Source organism: Diabrotica undecimpunctata, chromosome 4 (genome assembly GCF_040954645.1).
Source record: "Diabrotica undecimpunctata isolate CICGRU chromosome 4, icDiaUnde3, whole genome shotgun sequence".
NCBI lineage: Eukaryota > Metazoa > Arthropoda > Insecta > Coleoptera > Chrysomelidae > Diabrotica > Diabrotica undecimpunctata.
The window spans coordinates 103839032-103859881 of record NC_092806.1 but is presented as its reverse complement, the minus strand read 5'-3'; the positions used below and the strand labels follow the sequence as shown (position 1 = coordinate 103859881).

Genomic DNA, 20850 nt, shown 5'->3' with positions numbered 1-20850 from the left:
AAAATTAGGTATCCGTTGCAGCAAACATGGAGTTTACAGCAAACACTGCTGTATAAGGTGCCAGGGAAGCGAATAACAAGCGAAAGAAATAATGAGCCATCCCAGTCTGTGAAGAAAGATTCGACACCATACGTTCTCGCAATTACACAACCAGTGAACAATGACTGTCGTCTTTTCGCATCATTAAAAATCAGGCAAAAAACTTAGAAATCGCTTATTGACATAGAAACTGTTGAGATTATACTGAAAACAGAATGGCTTAGGCATACAAGTACTCTGAAAAACTATACCGGAAGAACAAAACTAGCAAATGGTTCATCAAAGGAGCTAGATCAGAAATATCGACTATAAAATTGATCTTTGACTTATAATAATGTCTGAATTAACAGACGATTCTATACTAGGAATCCAATTTCTCATTAAAAATTGTATCGAAATAACGTTCGAGATAAAGATGACTGAACAAAATACCATGAATACCAGCACCATGAACTTTAAATTTAGAACTACTACACTTGACCTGCACTATGCATGAGTAACTTTCCTACGCCTATCAAATAAAGATGACCTGATAAATCCTAATATAGAGTTTGCATTCGCCTGATTAGACGATTGTTCAATATTTCACATGCGAAAAAAATGTCACATTTTTGCTATATCAAATCTTTTAATTTCAAAACTCAATACTAAAAATCATTACTTTAATCCAACCCTGATAATTCGTACCTAAATGTTAACACAGCTACTCCTTGAGACCTACAGACTGTTTTAAAATAACAAACAAAAATGACTTTCCGGTGTGAAGTGTTCATACCAGAAAGACGCTTTCGGTTCACTCTCTGTCCTAGGTATTCGCCGAAGACGCATGTTTTCACTACTCCTCTGATTTTTTGTTCCTGTAGCAATTAGACAAAATATCGAGAATAAGTCTTTGCTGTTGAATCGCATAGACAATAGATGCACTGTGCTGAGGTCTCCAATCTTTTTGTTTGTTCCTGATAGACGTGATATTTTTTGTCGTAATAGACGTATTTTAAAACTTTTTAAATTGAAAATTTAAAATTTTTAAAAAATAAATGAATAAAAATCGTAACAGAAACAAAAAAAAACTGGTTTTATTAATTTTTATTATTTTTCTTACAATAATCTTTACAGAACTTTCGACCGGATTTAAAGATAGTTAGATTCTTTAACAGCTGTAGTTGATCCTTGACATGGAGACGCGATAGCATTACTGTAGTCGTCTAAGAACTTGTTGATCTTAGTAGTACTTGAACAGTGCTGTTTAAGTGTGTCTGGGAAACATTCAGTGGCTGGTATGAATTTTCTAAAAAAAGTAAAAAAAAAATTAATCATGGCGTCGTTTTTTGTTAAACGCGTTTACTTTGTTTTGGTTAACGCGTCTATTACTTGTTTTCCATTATAACTAGTTCAAGAACTAGACCTTTTATGGTTAGTTGTAAATTATTTACTCTTGTACTATATCATGTATTCAGAAGTTAAATTGGAAATAACGTTAAATTAAAATCGATAGCAGATTTTTAAGTTATCTAAGATTTGCCGATGACATAATACTCATAAGTTAAAGAAGAAAAGGGACCACTGTTAAAATCGGTTAAACAAAAATCTATGAAAATCGGTTTAAAAATGAATTTAAGTAAAACAAAATTATTCCTAATTAGAAAGAGAACGAGTCAACATCGTTTTACTAGTTTTGGTTTAAACTGTGAATCGTATACTATAGAAATTAAACAATTTGATTATCCAGTGGCGTACCATTATACAAGGTAACTGTTATTTTTCGATCACTTTATCTACAGTCCTACTGGTACGTCTGTTGCATTAATTAAATTTACGTGTAGTGGTTTTGATATCCAGGACCGCATGATCTCAAGTAACACTCAAATAACACTGAAATAACTTTATAAACAAACATAACAATGAACACCAAGTCTTTTGTCGCTGCAACTTTAACTAAATATCCACCTCCTTCATTTCCTCATAAAACTCAAGTTATTATTTTACATGCCATTTTAAATGTTCTTTTTAAGTATATAAAAGCTGTAGGTGACATTGTTACCAAGTAAAATAGCACCATTGCATCTCGAATTTCAAATTCAAATAATCGTATTTGTATTTATTTAACCTCCGTTGTAGTAGTAAACGAACTTCTCAGTGCTCACCAAAATATCACGATCAACTCATCAATTGTTTCTAGCCGAAGACTTATTACCCCTGCTAAACGTATTCTCGTATCAAATGTATCTACCACAATACCGCACCTCATAATCGAAAAGGCACTTAAAGGTATCGGATTACAAATAGCTTCTCCTGTTTGATTCGTAAAATATGGTTAACTTACTGATGATAATGCACACATAACTATTTTCTGAAGAGTCTCATACGGTATTCCTGATATTGAAAACATTTTAATTCCAACCTCTCGCTTAATAACTTACGATAACACACCATATAGAACAATTGTGTCTACTGATAACTAAGAATGATTTTTGTATAAACCAGCTGGCCAAACTGAACTTTTTTCACTCGCTATCTCCTTATATGTCCTTATCTCTCCCCATATATATATATATATATATATATATCTCCATCAGAAAGCAATCGTAATCAAACTAATTTACAAAATGTAAATTCATTCCCTCCAATACAAAGGCAAAAAAGAGCACTCCTTTTCAACTTTTTTCGGTGGCTACACCGGATCCAATGAATAACCAAATGCCTCCCACCTTGTTTGAAAAAAACTAATATTCCCTATGAACTCCAAAAAAAAAAAAAAGAAAATAATATTAACAGGGGAACATAAACTGACACTTAGTTTACTAAACGCAGTTCAAGGTATTTACAAAAATAATCCATCGACACTAATTCTTACCGAAACATATTTTATTACTTTCCTAGAAATTACATGTGGCATCACAGGTCCACTTATGAAGCTGTTAACTTTACCTCTAATATACGAGGGTTACTAAACGACTTATCGCTTCTTCATTTAGAAACAAAGAAGAGGTCTTTTAAAAATTTCATTACTAGACGACAAAAAGAAATTAAATGCCAACTTAATACTAATGACTGTGACAGTATGACTATCGCGGCAGTCGCCGCATTGCTCAAAAACTTACATCGGTCAAACTGGTAGAAACTTTAAAAAACGTATAGCAGAACAATAATGGGCTTTCAATAATAAGAAAACAGATTCTACATACAAAGAATCGAGTTTTTTGGCAAGTGGAAAAACGAATGGCAATCTTCTCCAACATCACTAAAGCAAATTAAAAATGACGTTAGAGCTTTGGAACTCTCAACCAGGAACAGAAGAAATCAATTGGTGATAACGAGATTACGAATTGGAAACACGAGACTTTTATTGTCTAAAAGTGATCCACCTATTTGTAAAACATGTAATGTACAAGTTACCATTAACCATTTATTAATTGAATGCCCTAGTTTTGCCAATTTTCGTGTCGCATTTGACATACCTTTAACAGTTTAAGTAATTTATCAGGCACTAATTTTTCAACAAATAATATTGTAAATTTCTTGAAATCTATAGGGATATTTTATAAACTATAATTTTGTAATTCTGTAACCATTATGGTGGATGCGGATGTAATTTGTAAATAAAAAAAAATGATTTATTAAAGATGACGAATAGTATTACTTAAGTATATTACCTAGTTATCTGTAAATTAATAGTAGGAACAGTAGGTGCAATGTATTTACCTGCAGAGTTCTTGTCGGGAGGTAGGAATATTTTCATCGTCTCCGGTTTTTTGAGCCACAGTGGTTAAGCATTTAATATGCTCAATTTGTACTGTATATCTACCCAAGTTATTTATGCAACCAACAATTTCCAAATCTAAAATGGAAAAGAATATTTAACATTAATAAGCACTTCACTGTTTTCATTATTATAAAGTGATTTAGTTTGAAACTATCTGGTGATCTATATCAGCAGATGAATATAACCATATCCATATAATATTAAAGTACACATATTTATATAAACATAGTTTACGGACCCATCTAAAAATATTTAATTAGAGTAGATTATTTACATTTAAATCACATTTATGAAAATCAGACATTTTACCAGTAGGTAATAAATTTCTGTAAAATATATTTTTATAGATATTTTTGTTGAATGGAAGTAAACCACAATTAATCGTGAATAAATAAAGAAAATTACATTCATTTTTTATTTTGTTTTAATTTATAATAAATGTCTACAATATTAGAGTTGAAAAATTTAATCCTCTGATTAAGAGGTTTAGATTACTCTATTGTTGATTATAGACTATGTTATTCTGACCTGATATTAACTTGTAAAAGTTGGTGTATTCCTACCAACAACTTGTTCTTTTAGTACCTATTACTAGCCTGATCTTGCTGCCTTGATGTGTTCGCAACCTAATTTGCTTAATTGAGGATTACACCTACTTCCTTATTTTCCTCTTTTTACTATATGTTTCTTTTTCAGCTGTTGCTGCATGTTTCCATCAAACTCCATTTTTATTAAAAACACTTTTTTTTAACATTCATGCCAATTTATCCTAACACTTAGTGATGATAGTTCTCCAACATAAAAGTTATTATTACACTTTTTTAACTATTCCATATATTGTTAGTTTTTTACCTATAATAAGCACAGAAAGTTCAGAATTCGATATCAGTCGCCAGCTATCAAACTATGGTAAATTTAGGTGAAAATTTAGTGTGTTCTAAAATAATCTCTTACAATTTTTTTGAAAGTTTATACGACGGAGCTTTATAAAAAGAAACTACAGGTCTTATTGGGTCGTCCGGTTTGTGTAGTTTAATAAAAGAGTATAATTTAGGAGGCTGTGGATTCATGATATTGAGGTATTTCTGTTCTACTATTTCAACATAAAAGGGCTTTCAATAATAGAAAATCAGATTCTACACACGCACTTCACCTTCTAGATTATAATCTTTCTTTTAATGACGAAATTAAAATTCTTCGCATTGAAAATAAAGGCCTTAAGCTATCTTTGTTAGAATCTATGGAAATCAACAAATTAAATAACACAGATATAATTCTGAATGACCAACTTGAGAAAAACAGTTCTCCCCTCCTCAACCTATTTCATTAGAAACTATAAAGTGTAAACGCATGCCAAAAATAAATCACTTGAGAAAGGCATTTAGCCGAAACAGCTGTAGTGATAAAAGTTTAAAATAATTTTTGTGGACATTTTGAAAACAACGTTTTCAGTGTTTTATTCTTACATAAAATGAATTTCCATCAAGTAACGGTCGAATCCATCAATTATATAAATATATATTAACACAACTTTTTGTTTCATTTATAATGAATTTTTGTTTTTAACTATATTTAAACTTAAACACTCTTGATTCAGAAGTCTATACGTTTGTAAGACAACTCCCATCGCGGATTAAGATATTGTGTGCTTATGTTTACTCCACTTACCTTTAAATAAATCTTTGTCATCGTACACATAATTAACCATCGATTTTGCAAGATCCAAAACGAATTCTGGGAAATATTTTTGGTCATAAGACAAACAATCTTTAGTTTCTCTAATTGCGTTCCGACTGCACTCAACCATTTTGCTAATAAATTCATTCTTGGGAGTTTCAAAAATTTTGGTGCTGGACATACAAGTCTTCATTTTACTATAAGTGGCCTAAAGCAAAAGTAGTTTAAAACAAGAGAAAGAGTAAGCTATATATTAATTAAATACATGTATATCTACTCTAATTTTACATACCATTCGTTAATAATATATTTTAGTAATGGATTCTGTACAAATGGTAAGGAATAGCTTATTTTTACAGTCAAATAATATTGACATGAAAAGTTAGGCAAAATATACTTAAATCATTCAAGATTTTGGTTTTATGTAAAATAAAAAATTTTTGTTAAATATTGATAGGGGTACCTCACCCCATTATTGATCCTATTGATGAGAAACCATTAAACTAACGTAAAAGTTTACAAATAGCTCAGTCGTCAAAGATTTTACCCCTGAAAATCATACGAACAAGTTAAATTTTACTGAGAATATCAATTTTCGGACTACTAAAAAGTTGTAAGTAAAAAAGTTTACCAATTTTACCCCCTTGCTTCGTCCTAAATTCCCCCTCGTAGAGGGGTAAAAACTAAAAAAATCGAGTTACCAGGAACCCGCATGACTTAGAGAAAAATGTTTTAAATAAAAAATGTATAAATAAATTTTGAGTTGTGGCAACAAATATGAGGCATTTGAAATATGACGCAAATATGACGAAAAAAACGCAGAATTTAAACTTTTACATTAAAAACAATCGCACGTTACAGGAAATACCTTTAAGAAGATGGTTTTAAGTGTAATTCGTAGCAGAGAATGGGTAAATTAATAAAAAACGTACTAGCATAATTAAAAAAGAACATTCTCTCAAAAAAACTCAAAATTTAAAATTTCATGCTATAAGTTTTAAAGACTAGGCTCTAGTTAACGAAAATCCACAGAGGCGGATTAATAAAAGGGGTAAATTGTATTGATTTCATGAGAATCATAAAAAATGGCACAGATCGCTCCACGTATATTTATTTAACGATTCTATATAAACTCAGTTCATTTGAAACCAAACACAAAAATTGTGTATATAAGCTGCACTTTTTACCTGTAATAGACATCTTGATTTTTATCGATAGGACACTTGGATCAAAAGATATCGAATTTTTAAAGTCGAGCTAATACACATTTTACTGAACATTAATTTCACGCCAGTAACTGACGTTAAAAATTGCCGATCGCACTAAGCGTTGTTTCTGAGAGAACGGTTCATTGTACACAAAACATGGTAATAAACATTTTTATCCAAAATTATCTTAGCTACATTTTTTATTTGAAATATTTTTTTCTATGGCGTACAGATTCTTGGTAAATCGATTTATTTCCGTTTTCCCCCATCTACGAGGAGGATTTTAGGAGAAAGCCCACCGGTAAAAGTAGTAAACCTTTTTGCATCTTTTTTCGCGTCCCAAAGTTGACATTTTCGGCATAATTCATATTGTTCGTATGATTTTTAGAGGTTCAGTATCATTTTTGTCTATGACGACTGGAGTAAAAAACAAAATCCTGATCCTAGGCTTATTTGTTAGTATTTCACAACTCTCCAACAATTGTCATGGCGATCAAAACTACAAACTAAGCGATTTGTTTGGTTTTTACTAATTTATTAACTAAGCTTCGTAATATTAAAAATAATTTAATAAATTGATATTGTAACTGCAGTAAATTTGAGCTGAGGCCAACTAGGTATGATGCTTTAACTAGATTGTAGATAGACGGCTAAGGTCAAAATTTCAGCCGAATCGGTCTCGTAGTTTTGTTTCGACCGCGTGTAAAAGCGGAGGTGTCCGCGGATTTTAGAAGAATGTAAGAAGAGCAAGATCGGTCGGTGATTCAACGGTCGGCGATATCGGTCTTGTTATTGCAAGGGATATCGCACAGCCAAATAAAAGAGCGCTTATTGAGCGCTCTTTGCGCTTAAAAGAGCAATTGAATGCTGAGTACGGTGACTATTTTCGTATTTTTCAGACAAGTTAAAGAAGTTGGAGCATTGCTGTTCCAAGTCAATGTATCGAGCTAGAATTAGACTATGTTGAAAAATAAATCATCACTTTTCGAAAATTTTCTTATTTCTTTTGTAGGGTAACTACTTATCTGACTGCCCCAATAAATAGCGTATCAAATGAATTAGTTATCAACAGAATTTGGACTGAAAGCTTAAAATGATAAACTTAAAGAGAGATAAATGTACAATAATATGTAAACACATAAGAAGAGTTACAAGGAAGAAGTGAATAAACCAGATAATCCACTCTCAACATTCTTGTCAAATCTGGTCTTTGTGTGGGTAATAAAAAAAAGAATATTAGCCATAGAAAGCAAGTCAAGTATTAAATATTATTAGTTATTAGCATATAAAGACGATTTTGTATTGCTCGCTAAAGCAAAAAGCGGCGTAAAGGAGAAAAATTTAGGTACTTTCTTCATTAATTCCATAGAGACTGCAAAACAGTAAACTTAGGCATAAATTAGGCTTATGTAGCAGGAGTGCTATAAAATCGAAAAGCAATCTGCATTTAATAAAAATAAATGGGTGAATGTTAAAAATGTAAGCAGCAGATACTTATAATATTATGCAGTTATTATAAAAAATATCACAGACCCAACATAGATACAAAGTTATGGAAAGACAATGCGAAGACAGGACTGTTGAAAAATTTCAATAAATCTAAACAGGTATAACTAAAGAAACCTACCCTAAACGGTGATAATAAGAACAACCGACGTATTTATGAAGATTAGGTTATCCCACAAGTAGATAATCAAAGACTGGATATCTGGTAGAAAAAGTAATTAACATAAATTTGTCGCTGGAAAAGAAAATGATAATTTTTAACCAGAAGATATATTGAAAGTATTAAGAGTTGATGTCACGTAATAACTATTTAAAGAATAAGTAAAACAAGAGTACCTAAAGAAATGATTAAAACCGAAATAAAAATAACAAAAGAAACAACTCTTGTGACGATTTGATGACATAAAATCTCGTAAAACAAAAATCTCAAATCTGATAATTTTAACAAGTAATAAGGGAAAAATCACTGATCCATTGTGCTGGTAGAGCTAGAGATTTTCCGAAAATTCTAGCAGTGCCACACATTTTTCTCATTTTTTAAACGAATTTTAAATTGGTTGTTCTACATTTATTAATGTTTTGTTAAACTAAAATATATTTTTAAATACATAAGCAATTATTTAAATTCTTAACTCAACCAAAGTTTATTTATGAGCACATATAATTTCATTGTCTATTATGACCATATTAAAAAAATCAATTTTCAATAATAAAGTGTTGTTGAAACTTCCCAATTAATATTTGAAATTTTACCTGTAGATCGTCGGCACCTGAAAGGGATAGTCCATTTTTCTTACAATTATTGATAATATTCCTCTCAGTTTGTGCTAAAAATGAACCTCCCATGGATCCTAGGGCTTGTCTGGTGGTTCTTCTAAGAACTAAGGACATATTTGTTAATAAAATAAATTCAGTTGATGAGGTAAATATAATATGTATATATATATATATAAATATATATATATATATATATATATATATATACATATATATATATATGTATCTATATATATATATATATATATATATATATATATATATATATATATATATATATATATATATATATATATATAAACTTGCGTGCATAGAAATCGGCCCACTGTAACTGTAAACTTTTGACTTTAACTATATTTTTTTCAAGAAATGTTTATCAGATCACAAAAACAAATATACTATTTGAAAGACAATTTAATATGCTTTAATGTGAGTATAAATTTATGAAAACTTATTTCGGCTTCCTATGTTTAACATAGTGAAATGAATTCATTAAGCAAATTAAGTTTTTTTATTATTAACATAAATAGGGTTATTGACAATGTAAAACTTAACACTTAATTTTTTAATAATGGGTATGACCTCCTCTTGCCCCAATAACATCTCTTATACGATTAGGCATAGATCTAATCAAGTTTGCTATTGTTGCTTGTGGGATGTTAAGCCACTCTTCTTCTGCTGCAAGAATAAGCTCTGGGATCGAGTCTGGGATATGAAGTTCAAATTCTTCGCTTTAGCTCATCCCATAAATGTTCGATCGGATTTAGGTCAGGACTGTTTGCTGGCCAGTCCATAACCTGAAAACCGACTTCTGCAATGTAATCTTGCACGATTCTTGCGGTGTGTGCCCTTGCATTGTCATGCATAAAGATAAATTCGTCTCCAATGTAGTCGACGTAAGGTACCACATGAATTGCTAAAATCTCCCCGATATATCTGGCAGCAGTTAAACCTCTTCTTCCGTGAACACGGTCGTCCCTACGAATGAACGCAAGATCGGTTCGTGCTCCTATAGAAATTGCACCCCAGATCATGCAGGAACCACCCCCATAAGCACTCCGCTCTTCAAAGCAGCATTCTGCAAATCTCTCTCCTGGTCTCCGGTACACTTTTCTTCTTCGGTCGCTACCATAGAGGCATATTTTGGTCTCATCTGAGAACAGAACAGATCCCCATTGTTCCAACGTCCAATTCCGATGATCCTGTGCAAAACGCAGGCGTGTTTGCCAATGAGCTGGAGTAAGTTTTGGACTAATCACCAGGTTCCAGGTTGCCTATGAAAGGATCCAGTCTCCTTATAACGTTGGCACACTCTTCGAACCGCTGCGCTTGTCATATCCAATTGTCTAGCAACAGCTCGCTGACTAAGTACATTTTAGATTAGAGCAATAACTTGGGCGGCTTTTTGTGGTGTAGTATGCATTAAACTATATTTATACTCACAATAAAGCATATTAAATTGTCTTTCAAACAGTATCTATTAATTTTTTTTTATTTCAGATCCTGTAGATAAAGATTATCTACAGGACTAGATCTAAAAGCGCCAATACAAAGACGAAGGGCTGTGTTGTGAATTGAGTTTAGAACGTTAATATATGTTTTGGAGGCGGATATATATATGTGACAACCATAATCTAGCTTGGAGCGTAGTAGTGATCTGTATATTTTAAGAAGTGAGTTTTCGTCAGGTCCCCAATAATGATGTGATAGAGTTTTTATTATGTTTAGTATTATGCTCGTTTCTCCTTTTATTGCAAATATATGTTGCTTCCAAGTTAGTCGTGAGTCAAACATTAATCCGAGAATTTTGCATTGTTTAACAACAGGAAGAGGGACACTGTTGATCAAAATAAGTGGAGATGGAGAAGGGTGACGTCTACTTAAGTTTATAATTTTAGATTTTACATAGGATAAAGATAACCCCATGTCACTAGTTTTTTTTTTTTAAAGTTTGTCAACAGCAGTTTGAATAAGCTTCGAGGTGGTAGAAGAGTTTTGTCCATGACAGTAAATTACTAGATCATCAGCGTACATGATATGTTTAATAGGGGAAATGAGGTGAGAGCATAAATCACTTATTGCTAGATTAAAAAGTGTAGGACTTAGTACCGATCCCTGAGGTACGCCATCAGTTTGAGTATGAGTAGAAGATAAAATACCGTTGACAGAGACTCTGAACGATCTAGAAGATAGAAAATTTCGTATGAAGTTAAATATATTACCATTAATATTAAGAAGGATAAGTTTGTTTAATATACATTGCCTACTTATAGTGTCAAAAGCACCTTCAATATCAAATATGGCAGCTACGACTTCTTGTCTTTTGTTTAAGGCCTCTGATATATAAGTTTGGAGGATTACAAGGTTGTCTTGGGTTGAACGGTTCTGACGAAATCCTGACTGTTCACTAGCAAATATCTTATGTTTTTCAATGAACCATAGGAGTCTTTTATTAATCATTTTTTCGAATATTTTGCACATCGTACAAGTTAGTGATATAGGTCTATAAGAGTTGGCCAAGGAACGTTCTAGGTTAGGCTTTTTAATAGGTATTACGATAGAGGTTTGCCATTGATTGGGAAATTGGTTAGATGACCAGATTAAATTATACATCTCAAGTATTTTGAGTAGGCTACAGTTTGAAAGCTTTTTGATTAATATGTAAGGAATGTCGTCAGGACCAGCGGCATTGTTTTTACAAGTTTGAATAACTGATACTAGTTCTTCAAAAAGAAAGGGAGAATTAAGATGTGTGATGTCCATTATTGTTTCGGGTGAGGAACAGGGTGGGGCTTTAGGTAATGGTTTTCGTAAGGAGGTATCTATTTTACTTTTGAATTTAGTGTCGAAGTGCGTTGCTAGGATTTCACCGATTTCTTGATTGTCAGTGATTGTAGTGTTATTTACAGCAATACTAGAGATTTTGAGGTTGGTGTTGTTTCCTTGGATTTGCCTAATCTTTTTCCAGAGATCCGCCGGATTGGTGCTTGAATTAATAGAGGATACATATTCTCTCCAAGATGATTTTTTACTTTGTTTTATAATAAATCGGGCTTTGGCTCTGGTTTTCTTTAGTTTAATAAGATTCTCCAGATTTTTGTTTTTACGGTAATTTTTAAGAGCTAATTTTTGTTGTTCTGTTGCAGTTTGGCAAGATGTATTCCACCAAGGTACTGCCTTTCTGTTATGGGAAATACTATTTTTGCCTATGTGCAAATTTGCAGCTTTAAGTATGAAATCTGTGATTAATAATAGATTATTGTTAATATTGTCGGATAGGGATAGAGAAGGTAAGGTGTTATCTGTTTGTGAAGTATAGTCTATCCAGTCGGCATTTTTTAGCCGCCAGAAGTTTCTGGTTATAGTTTGTTCATGGTTGGAGATATCAGATGATATAAATATTGGAAAGTGGTTGCTGTCATATAGATTATCGGAAGTTTTCCAAGTTAGTGAAGTATATGTTTTTGGGTCGCTAAAACTAAGATCTATGGCCGAAAATGTGCCAGAGGAAAAGTTCAGATGCGTATTAGAGCCTGTATTTAGTAGACAGGAGCCTGTGCAATTGATAAGGTTTTCTATAGTTTTACCTTTGCCATTAGTGTGGTTTGACCCCCACATAAAGTTATGAGCATTGAAGTCACCTACTAGAGTATATGGAGCGGGGAGCTGATATATAAGATTTAGAATTTCAATTTCTTTAAGGGGGTAGTTAGGAGGAATGTAAACACTGCATATCGTAAGTTTATTAGGGCACCAAGTAGTTACGGCGATAGCCTCGAGTTCGGTGGTGATGAGAAGATGGGATGAATATATTTCACTTGAAATAAAAATAGATGTCCCACCACTGGCTCTGTCACAATTAGTTATGATATAATGATATCCTTCGAACTTTTTTAGTGTGGGAAGCTTAGATATTTTTGAGTTCGTTTCTTGTAGACATATGATATTAGGTTGTTTTTCTGTCACTAGTTGTTGGATTCTTTCAATACGGGGAAAGAACCCATCGCAGTTCCATTCGATTAAATTGAAGGTGAATCTTGAGTTGAAGAGGTAAGGGGCAACTGAAATGGTTGTTCTGGCTGTTGGGAGAAAAGGGTTTTGGTTTCATCATCGGTTAGGAGTTCAGATGAGACGCTGATATTATCAGAGTCATCTGGGTTTAGCTGTCTTTTGATTTTCTTTTGAAGTCTCGTAAGTCGATTTTTAAGGGATCTTTCCTTAGTTTCTGAATGGAGAACTGTTATGTCTTGTAATAGCCTTTTAATATTTGACGTTAAAACAAAAGCTTCATTAAGTGGACTAGGATTACCATGTGTATTTTCTAGGAAAGCAATAAACTGAGTCTCGGTCAAAGTTAGACCAGATGGATTATTTTTATAAATGGCCGCTACCGATTGTAGTGAACTAGCTGTTAGATTATGTTCCTCTGATTTTGTAGTTTTTGTTTTTTTCTTGTGAGGTTTGGAGATAGTGTTTGTTTTTGTGGATAACGGAGGAAGCATTTGATTAGACGCTGGTTCGGGTGTACTTGCTGAAGCTGATAGAGAAGGAGTATCAGAATTGCTGTCTGTTGATATAGCTCTTTTTTGTCCTTGTGTGGGTGGAATTGATGGGTGTATAGTTTCAGTATTTATTTCAGTGTGGGTTTCTGTGCAATTTAAAGTAGTTAGGTCTGATTGAAAAGGAGTGTTTACGTCAGAAATTATATCAGTAATTTCAGATGTAGAGGGCTCTAGATGGGGTAGTTCAGTTTGAGAAAAAGTAGTTGGATTATTGGTACATGAGTCAGCGGTATGTCCGACCTCTTTACATAAAAAACAATGCAATTTATCCGTAGAAATAAATATTCTATAAGGTGTGTTTTCGTATGTAATAACGAAGTTTCTATCTACTGAAAAGTTCTCTTTATCGGGGATAATATACGTTACTCTTCGGAAGCTCATTATGTGTGCATAACCTTCTCCGAGTGCACCACATTTCACAAATGACACAGGAGAGACCAGCTGTAATCCAATATCTTTAAGGGCTTTCTCAATTATGGAATGTGGAATTGAAGGAGATACGTTAGATATAAGAAGGCGTTTAGCTGGGGTGATAAGTCTTCTGATGGGAACTACTGTAGAGTTGATAGAGATATTTTGATGTGTTTTTAGAAGGTTATCGACAACTGTAGGCGAGGAAAGATAAATACAGATGCGGTTATTCGGAATACGTGATGCAAAGGTAATGTTTTTTGGGATAACAATGTCCCCTATAGCTTTAACATAGTCAAATAAAACAGTATTAGGAATAGCGTGCATTAAAATGGCTTGCTCCTTACGTGGGAAAGTAGGAGGTGGAGGTTTGGATAAAGTAGCAGCGACATATGATTTTGTGGGGAGGACTTGTGGAGTTGTGAGGTTTTTATTTGAGTTCATTTTTGTGAGTGTTCCTGGATACCAAAAACACTTCACTTAATTTTTAGTATTGCAACAGTCGTCCTATTAGGACACTGTGGATAAAATAATAGGAATATAACAGTTACCTGTATCTGCAGTTTTCCTTCAGTTGAATATAATAATATTATAGTCCAATAATAATTGCTGTTTCCATAACACACAAAATAATTCGAATTATCACATCACAAGGTAATGTTTACTCGTTGGCTGCCTCAATGGGAATCTTGAATACTAATTAATTGTAATATAACTATTAAATACTGTTTAATATACACAAAATTATTAAAAGCTAATAGAAGAACTTTTAATTATCAAGTTTAACTTTGACAGTTATTTGACATATGAAACAGTATATTTGTTTTTGTCATCTGATGAATATTTCTTGAAAAAAATATAGTTAAAGCAGAGAATAACCAACACATGGTGAGAGTGAGATGTGTTGTTCTGTTATTCTATGGTTAAAGTCAAAAATTTACAGTGGGCCGATTTCTATGCACGCAAGTGTATATATACAGTGTGTCCAATTAATCTTCTATGTATGAAGCAACACTAGTAGTCTTTGTAGCCAATTTAGACAGAATTAAACATTTTGTAAAAATCTGCTCGTTAAGAATCATTTCTTATAAATCATTATATTTAAGAAATTAAATTTATTCTATAGTTTACAAGCAGTATATAAGTCTAGAGTGACTGTAAATCATTAAATATGTAAGTTGGAACTATATGAAAATATTCGTTAATATTAATTTATTTAAACTAAAACATGTTTTTTAAAAAAAAGTCAAATAACCTTATTTTCCACAAATATGAATTGGAAATTATTGCAAAAGGATAATCAGAAAGATTTTTAAATTTTATTTATTTGTTACTAATATTTAGATTTTATACAGTAACTTTGAATTAATTAAGGTTACTTTTATTAATATACTAAAACATATTATTTTTCAAATCGACTACAACAATCGCTTTCTTTTAATGAGAGAATGTGTGGTTTAAATGGTCTATATAAAATATTTTTTAGTTCTTTACACTGTTTCTTTACTAATATTATTTTGGTGTAATGATTTTCTTTTTCACAATAACAGTTTCGGATTTGCTACTGCAGATACCACATTTCTAATTTCGAGTCCTCATTGATAAACAGTTTTTACAATTTTACATTAAAATTATTATTATTAGTTCCATTTGTTTTGATCTATATGGTACTTTTTTAACATTGGCAAAATCTTATTATTTCTGTTACGTTCTGGAACATTAAGAAGTTTTTAATGTTAATACTTTAATAGTTTTAAAATTATTTAGTATTTTCGTATCGTTTAAAAAATCAAAGTTTTTATTGGATTGTCTGTTGATAGCTGCAGATTCTGTATGCTTATTAGTGTTATCTACCAAAACATAATGGTGTGCAAAGGGGGTAGTGAGGCGCAATACATGATGCCGTATCCTGTTGGCATCACTTAGCCTATCCTACTCAATTCCTATCTTGACCTTCAAGGCGGTACACGCCGGTAACCTGAGCAACCCCACTGGAGATTGGGTAACCAACCCCCAGTGGAAAGTGGGGTCAGGGCTGACGAAGAAGGGAGTCTTGGTCCTCCGAAGAATAGGGGGTTGGGCTGAAGGTTAACTACCTTCTCCTAGAAAAACTAGAAGTTATGAACGTTCAAGGAAGAAAAGCCGGACTGATCAAACGACAAGGATTGTACGAGAAATAGGAACACGATTTGAGGGTTGGGAGCTCTCCAAAATCTCCTAAATGAACTAGACAGATACAAAATAGACATAATTGCCATACAAGAAATGAGGTGGGTTGGAAACAATGTAATGGAAAAAAGAAGCCATACGATTTTCTACAGCTGCGATCCTAAAGATCACGTCTTGGGCACAGGATTCATAGTAAACAAGAGAGTAAAGCATACTATGAGACAATGCAGAGCCATTAGTCCAGTAATGTCTATTTTAAGAGTTAAAGGTCGTTTCTTTAACTACAGTCTAATTAATGCGCATGCTCTGACAGAAGAAAAAGAAGAGGAAATTTAAGAAGAGTTTTATGACGAATTAGAGTCCGCATATCAGTTATGCCCAAAAAATGATATACATGGTGCTTCACTCGCAAAAATATACACAAAGGTACCTGGAAATCCCCGGATGAACTTACAGTAAATATGATAGATCATGTCATTGTAGACTCGAGACACCAATCGAATATAATTAACGTCCGCACCAGAAGAGGGGCAAATGCGGATTCTGATCACTACCTGGTCGAAAGTAGGGTAAGGGCTAGAATTTCAAACATCAAAAAGGAAAGAGGCTCTAACTATGAACGATACAAGGTAGAAGGACTCAAAGAAACAAACAAAAATAAAGAGTATAAAGAAAAGATAAACAACAAACTAGAAAACAGAATAATACATGAAAACCTAAATAAGGAGTAGGAAGAATGCAGAGACATCATAAAAGAGGCAGCTAAAGAAGTACTAGGCATAAAAGGTAGAGAAAGAAGAACAAGAACGAATGACTGGTTTGACGAAGAATGTCAGATCATAACAGACAAAAAAACAGAGCATATTTACTGATGTAACAGGGGCACAGAACCCGACAAGCAGAGGAAGAATATAAATGACTACGCAAAGAAAAAAAGACAAGTCACCGAAGAAAAAAGAGAGAATATATGAACAAAGAACTTCAAGAACTAAGTAAATCAACAGAGACAAGAAAATATTATCAGAGACTAAACAAAAGCAGAAAAGACTTCAAACCGAGAACAACGATGTGTAGAGATAAGGAAGGTAATATATTAACAGAATAGCAAGAGATACTAAGTAGATGGACAGAACATTTTACGGAAAAGTTTGAAGGAGATTGGAGAGAGACGAACCCTGACATACCATTAAACCAAGCAGACAACAGAGAAAAGACTCCACCAACAATAGCCGAGATTAGAGCAGCAGTAGATAAATTAAAGAACAATAAAGCACCGGGATCAAATAGCATGGGAGTTACTGAAGAAAGGAGGAGACGCACTACAAAAAACAATACATGAATTGATAACAAAGATATGGTCGAATAAACAACTACCAACGGAGTGGAATAGTGGTATTATTGTACCATTACATAAAAAAGGAAATCAGTTAGAATGTGGAACCCACCGTGGAATCACGCTGCTGGATGCAGCGTACAAAACAATGTCCAAATTTATGAAAGACTTAGACCACACGCTGAAAAAATAGTTGGCAAATACCAAAGTGGCTTCTGTAGACAGAAGCCAACAATAGACCAGATATTTGTTCTGCGACAGATCATCGAAACAACAAGTAAATATAACATCAACACACATCATCTCTTCATAGACTTTGAAAGCGCATATGACAATATAAACCGAGAATTCTTAATAAAAGCAATGAAATAATTTAATATACCAACACATCTAATAGAACTGATAAAAGAATCTCTAAATGTAGAAAGAAGAATCCGGATAAAAAAGGAATTAACGGAAACAACAGATGTGAAAAAGGGACTACGCCAGGGAGACGCTCTATTATGCACCTTGTTCAACATCGTACTCGAGAAAATACTGAAGGACACAACAGTCAATACACGAGGAACAATCATTAATAAAAGCGTGCAAATACTAGCATTTGCAGATGATGTTGACATAATCGCAAGATAAAGAAGAGAAAAGATAGAGGCATACAACCAAATAGAACGAGCTGCACAAAATAGTGGTCTTAAAATCAATCAGAACAAAACAAAATATATGCAGGTAAGTAAAAACGCAGAAATAAGGCAGCCACAAAATATAACAATAGGAGAATAAAACATAGAGGGGGTAAAAAACTTTATATACTTGGGATCCCTAGTCACGTCCGATAATAACGTTACGGAGGAAGTGAAGAGGCGAATATTTATTGCAAATATAAATGCTACCATGGCTTAATTAGGCAACTAAGATCAGATAACGTTGCAAGAAAAACAAAATGCCAAATATATAAAACCATAATAAGACCGGTACTCACATATGGCTCAGAAACCTGGACACTCACTAAAAGAGAGAAAACGTTGTTAGCCACCTTCGAAAAAAAAATCTTGCGACACATATATAAGGGCACAAAAGAAAACGGAATATGGCGAAGAAGATACAACTCTGAACTATACAAAATATACCAGGATCCGGATATTATAACATTCATTAAAATAGGACGGCTGCGTTGGATAGGACATGTAGAAAGAATGGAAGAAGGCCAAATACCAAACAAAATATTCAAACAGATGCCAGTAGGAAAAAGAACAAGAGGAAGACCGAAACTGAGATACTTAGAACAGATAGAAAATGATATAACAACCTTAAAAATAAAAAACTGGAGAAAAAAAGCACGAAACAGATCAGAATGGAGAAGAAACCTGGAACAGGCCAAGACCCAAAAAGGGTTGTCGATCCAGTGATGATGATGACCAAAACATAATAATTCTTTTTCTCCGCAAGTTATTAACAAGTTATTAATTTTTTCTTTGCTTTTTGATTTTCACCAAATAAATGTTTTTTTTTTAATTATTGTATTGAATATGGTAATTAAAATCTTAATTACAAATACACTTTTGTTAGATATAGCTAAGTCTTTGGAGACACCCCCTATCAAATTCCCGCTATGCATCAAGACATAATGTTGAACATTACTGTTTTTCTTTAAGTTTTTTTAATAACAGTTGTTATTCTATGTACTTGTTGTACTATTGAATGACTGTTTGTAAATCCGAATTGAAAATCAGGTTTGTTGACTAAAGGTTTAATTATTTTTATTAACAGTTAGACAAATAGCTTTTATCGGGATGGCAATATAAAGATAAATCTATTTCAATCTGTTTGTTCCGCTCATTTTTCTAATTTGTAATTACAATTCATATGTTGTAAAAACATGTTTTAAAAACATTTTAAAACATGTTTTTAACCTAAACATGCTTTCAATATTATTAGCATAATGATTGCCTTTTATGGTAGTTTTCTTAGCCAGCCAGCTGAAATTTCAGTAATTCCAGTAGTTTTTTGGGGTTAATGTTAGTATTACGTTCTTAAGCTACTTTCATTGGAGCCATCATTTTTATGATCATTTCCACTAGATAGACTGGAATTGTGAAGTTGTGGATTTTAAATTTCTCAGTTGCTTTCCAGAATAAATAATTTTTATCTGCAGTAGAAACACGATTAGAAATAAAAAGTTTTTCTTATAGTTTCAACTTACTCAAACCATTATAAGATATCGTAGGATGTGTCTGATTTGTTTAAAAGTACATATTAAAGCCAATCCATAATATCCATATTATAGTTGTTTATGTACCAAGGGTATTAAATAGATGTTTATGCCCAGAGGGCGACGATGTTTGAAACCCGAGGGCCTCTGGCCCGAGGGTTTGTTAGTCGCCCGAGGGCATATACATCTATTATACCCGCGGTGCATACAAACTTATACGTCATACTAGTTCGGTATTGCACCTACAAATAAATATGTTATGTTATGTTGCTACGCTACGCAAATGCTGTCAAACGTGTCAAACTAAACCGTCAAAATGCAAGATATTTTTGAGATCCCTAACCAAATTTAAAAAAAAGCAAAAGAGCAACGCAAAAGTTACTACCACATAAGTCGAGAGATGCCTACGACAAGAAATATGAAAAAGTACAGCACTGGATGACAGAAAACCGTGTAGAACATATGCGTGCTGGACATAAAGTATACTATTACGTAGTTGGTAACTAAGCAATAAAAACACAATAATAGACTAGTATGACATAAAATTATACAATACAACCATTGAAAAAAATGTATCCTAATTATAAAGGCCGTTTATTAAATTTTTGTTCAGAAGTATATTCTCTCCTTTTTATTATACGGACACATAATAAGATATATTTTCGTTGACTATAATATTTATATTGTGTAAAAAACTATTTATTACCTGCTCTCTTTTCGGAAACTTCCTCTGCATTGGCCAAACCTAAAATAAATATATAAGCTTACTAGAAAATTGCATAAATAAATATCTTACTTAAATTGACGTTATTAGTCAAGAAAAAATGAAAAAAAAGTAAAAATACTATTTCAATTTGAAATAGTATTTTCACTAGTAGTGGTGGGCCTCATTCATATAAAAGTACAACAAAACTTAGTAGTTTTTTATTAATAACATTGAAACCCTCTTCTAATCATAAAAAAATTTTCACCAATGGGTCTCACAGGCCTCACCCGATCGAACGTGTATTTTCTTTGTATACCTTTATGCGCTATGTATATATATATATATATATATATATATATATATATATGTACTACAGCTAACTTTTAATGAAGATTATATATATATATATATATATATATATATATATATATATATATATATATATATATATATATAATCTTCATTAAAAATTAGCTGTAGTTCCCCGAAA

At 32.5% G+C, this 20850-nt stretch overlaps 1 protein-coding gene across 1 annotated transcript in view; it reads right to left on the bottom strand.

Moving 5' to 3' along the window:
- Positions 1-1109: 1109 nt before the first annotated feature.
- The window catches only part of LOC140439832 (uncharacterized), a 41098-nt gene continuing 21357 nt past the window's right edge, over positions 1110-20850 (bottom strand). Inside the window, exons 2-6 of the mRNA XM_072529984.1 lie at positions 20361-20399; positions 8947-9074; positions 5471-5687; positions 3742-3877; positions 1110-1327 (exon numbers count right to left, since the gene is read on the bottom strand). Coding sequence (XP_072386085.1) covers positions 1171-1327; positions 3742-3877; positions 5471-5687; positions 8947-9074; positions 20361-20399 — 677 coding nt within the window. The 3' untranslated portion in view covers positions 1110-1170. The remainder of the gene's footprint in view (positions 1328-3741; positions 3878-5470; positions 5688-8946; positions 9075-20360; positions 20400-20850) is intronic.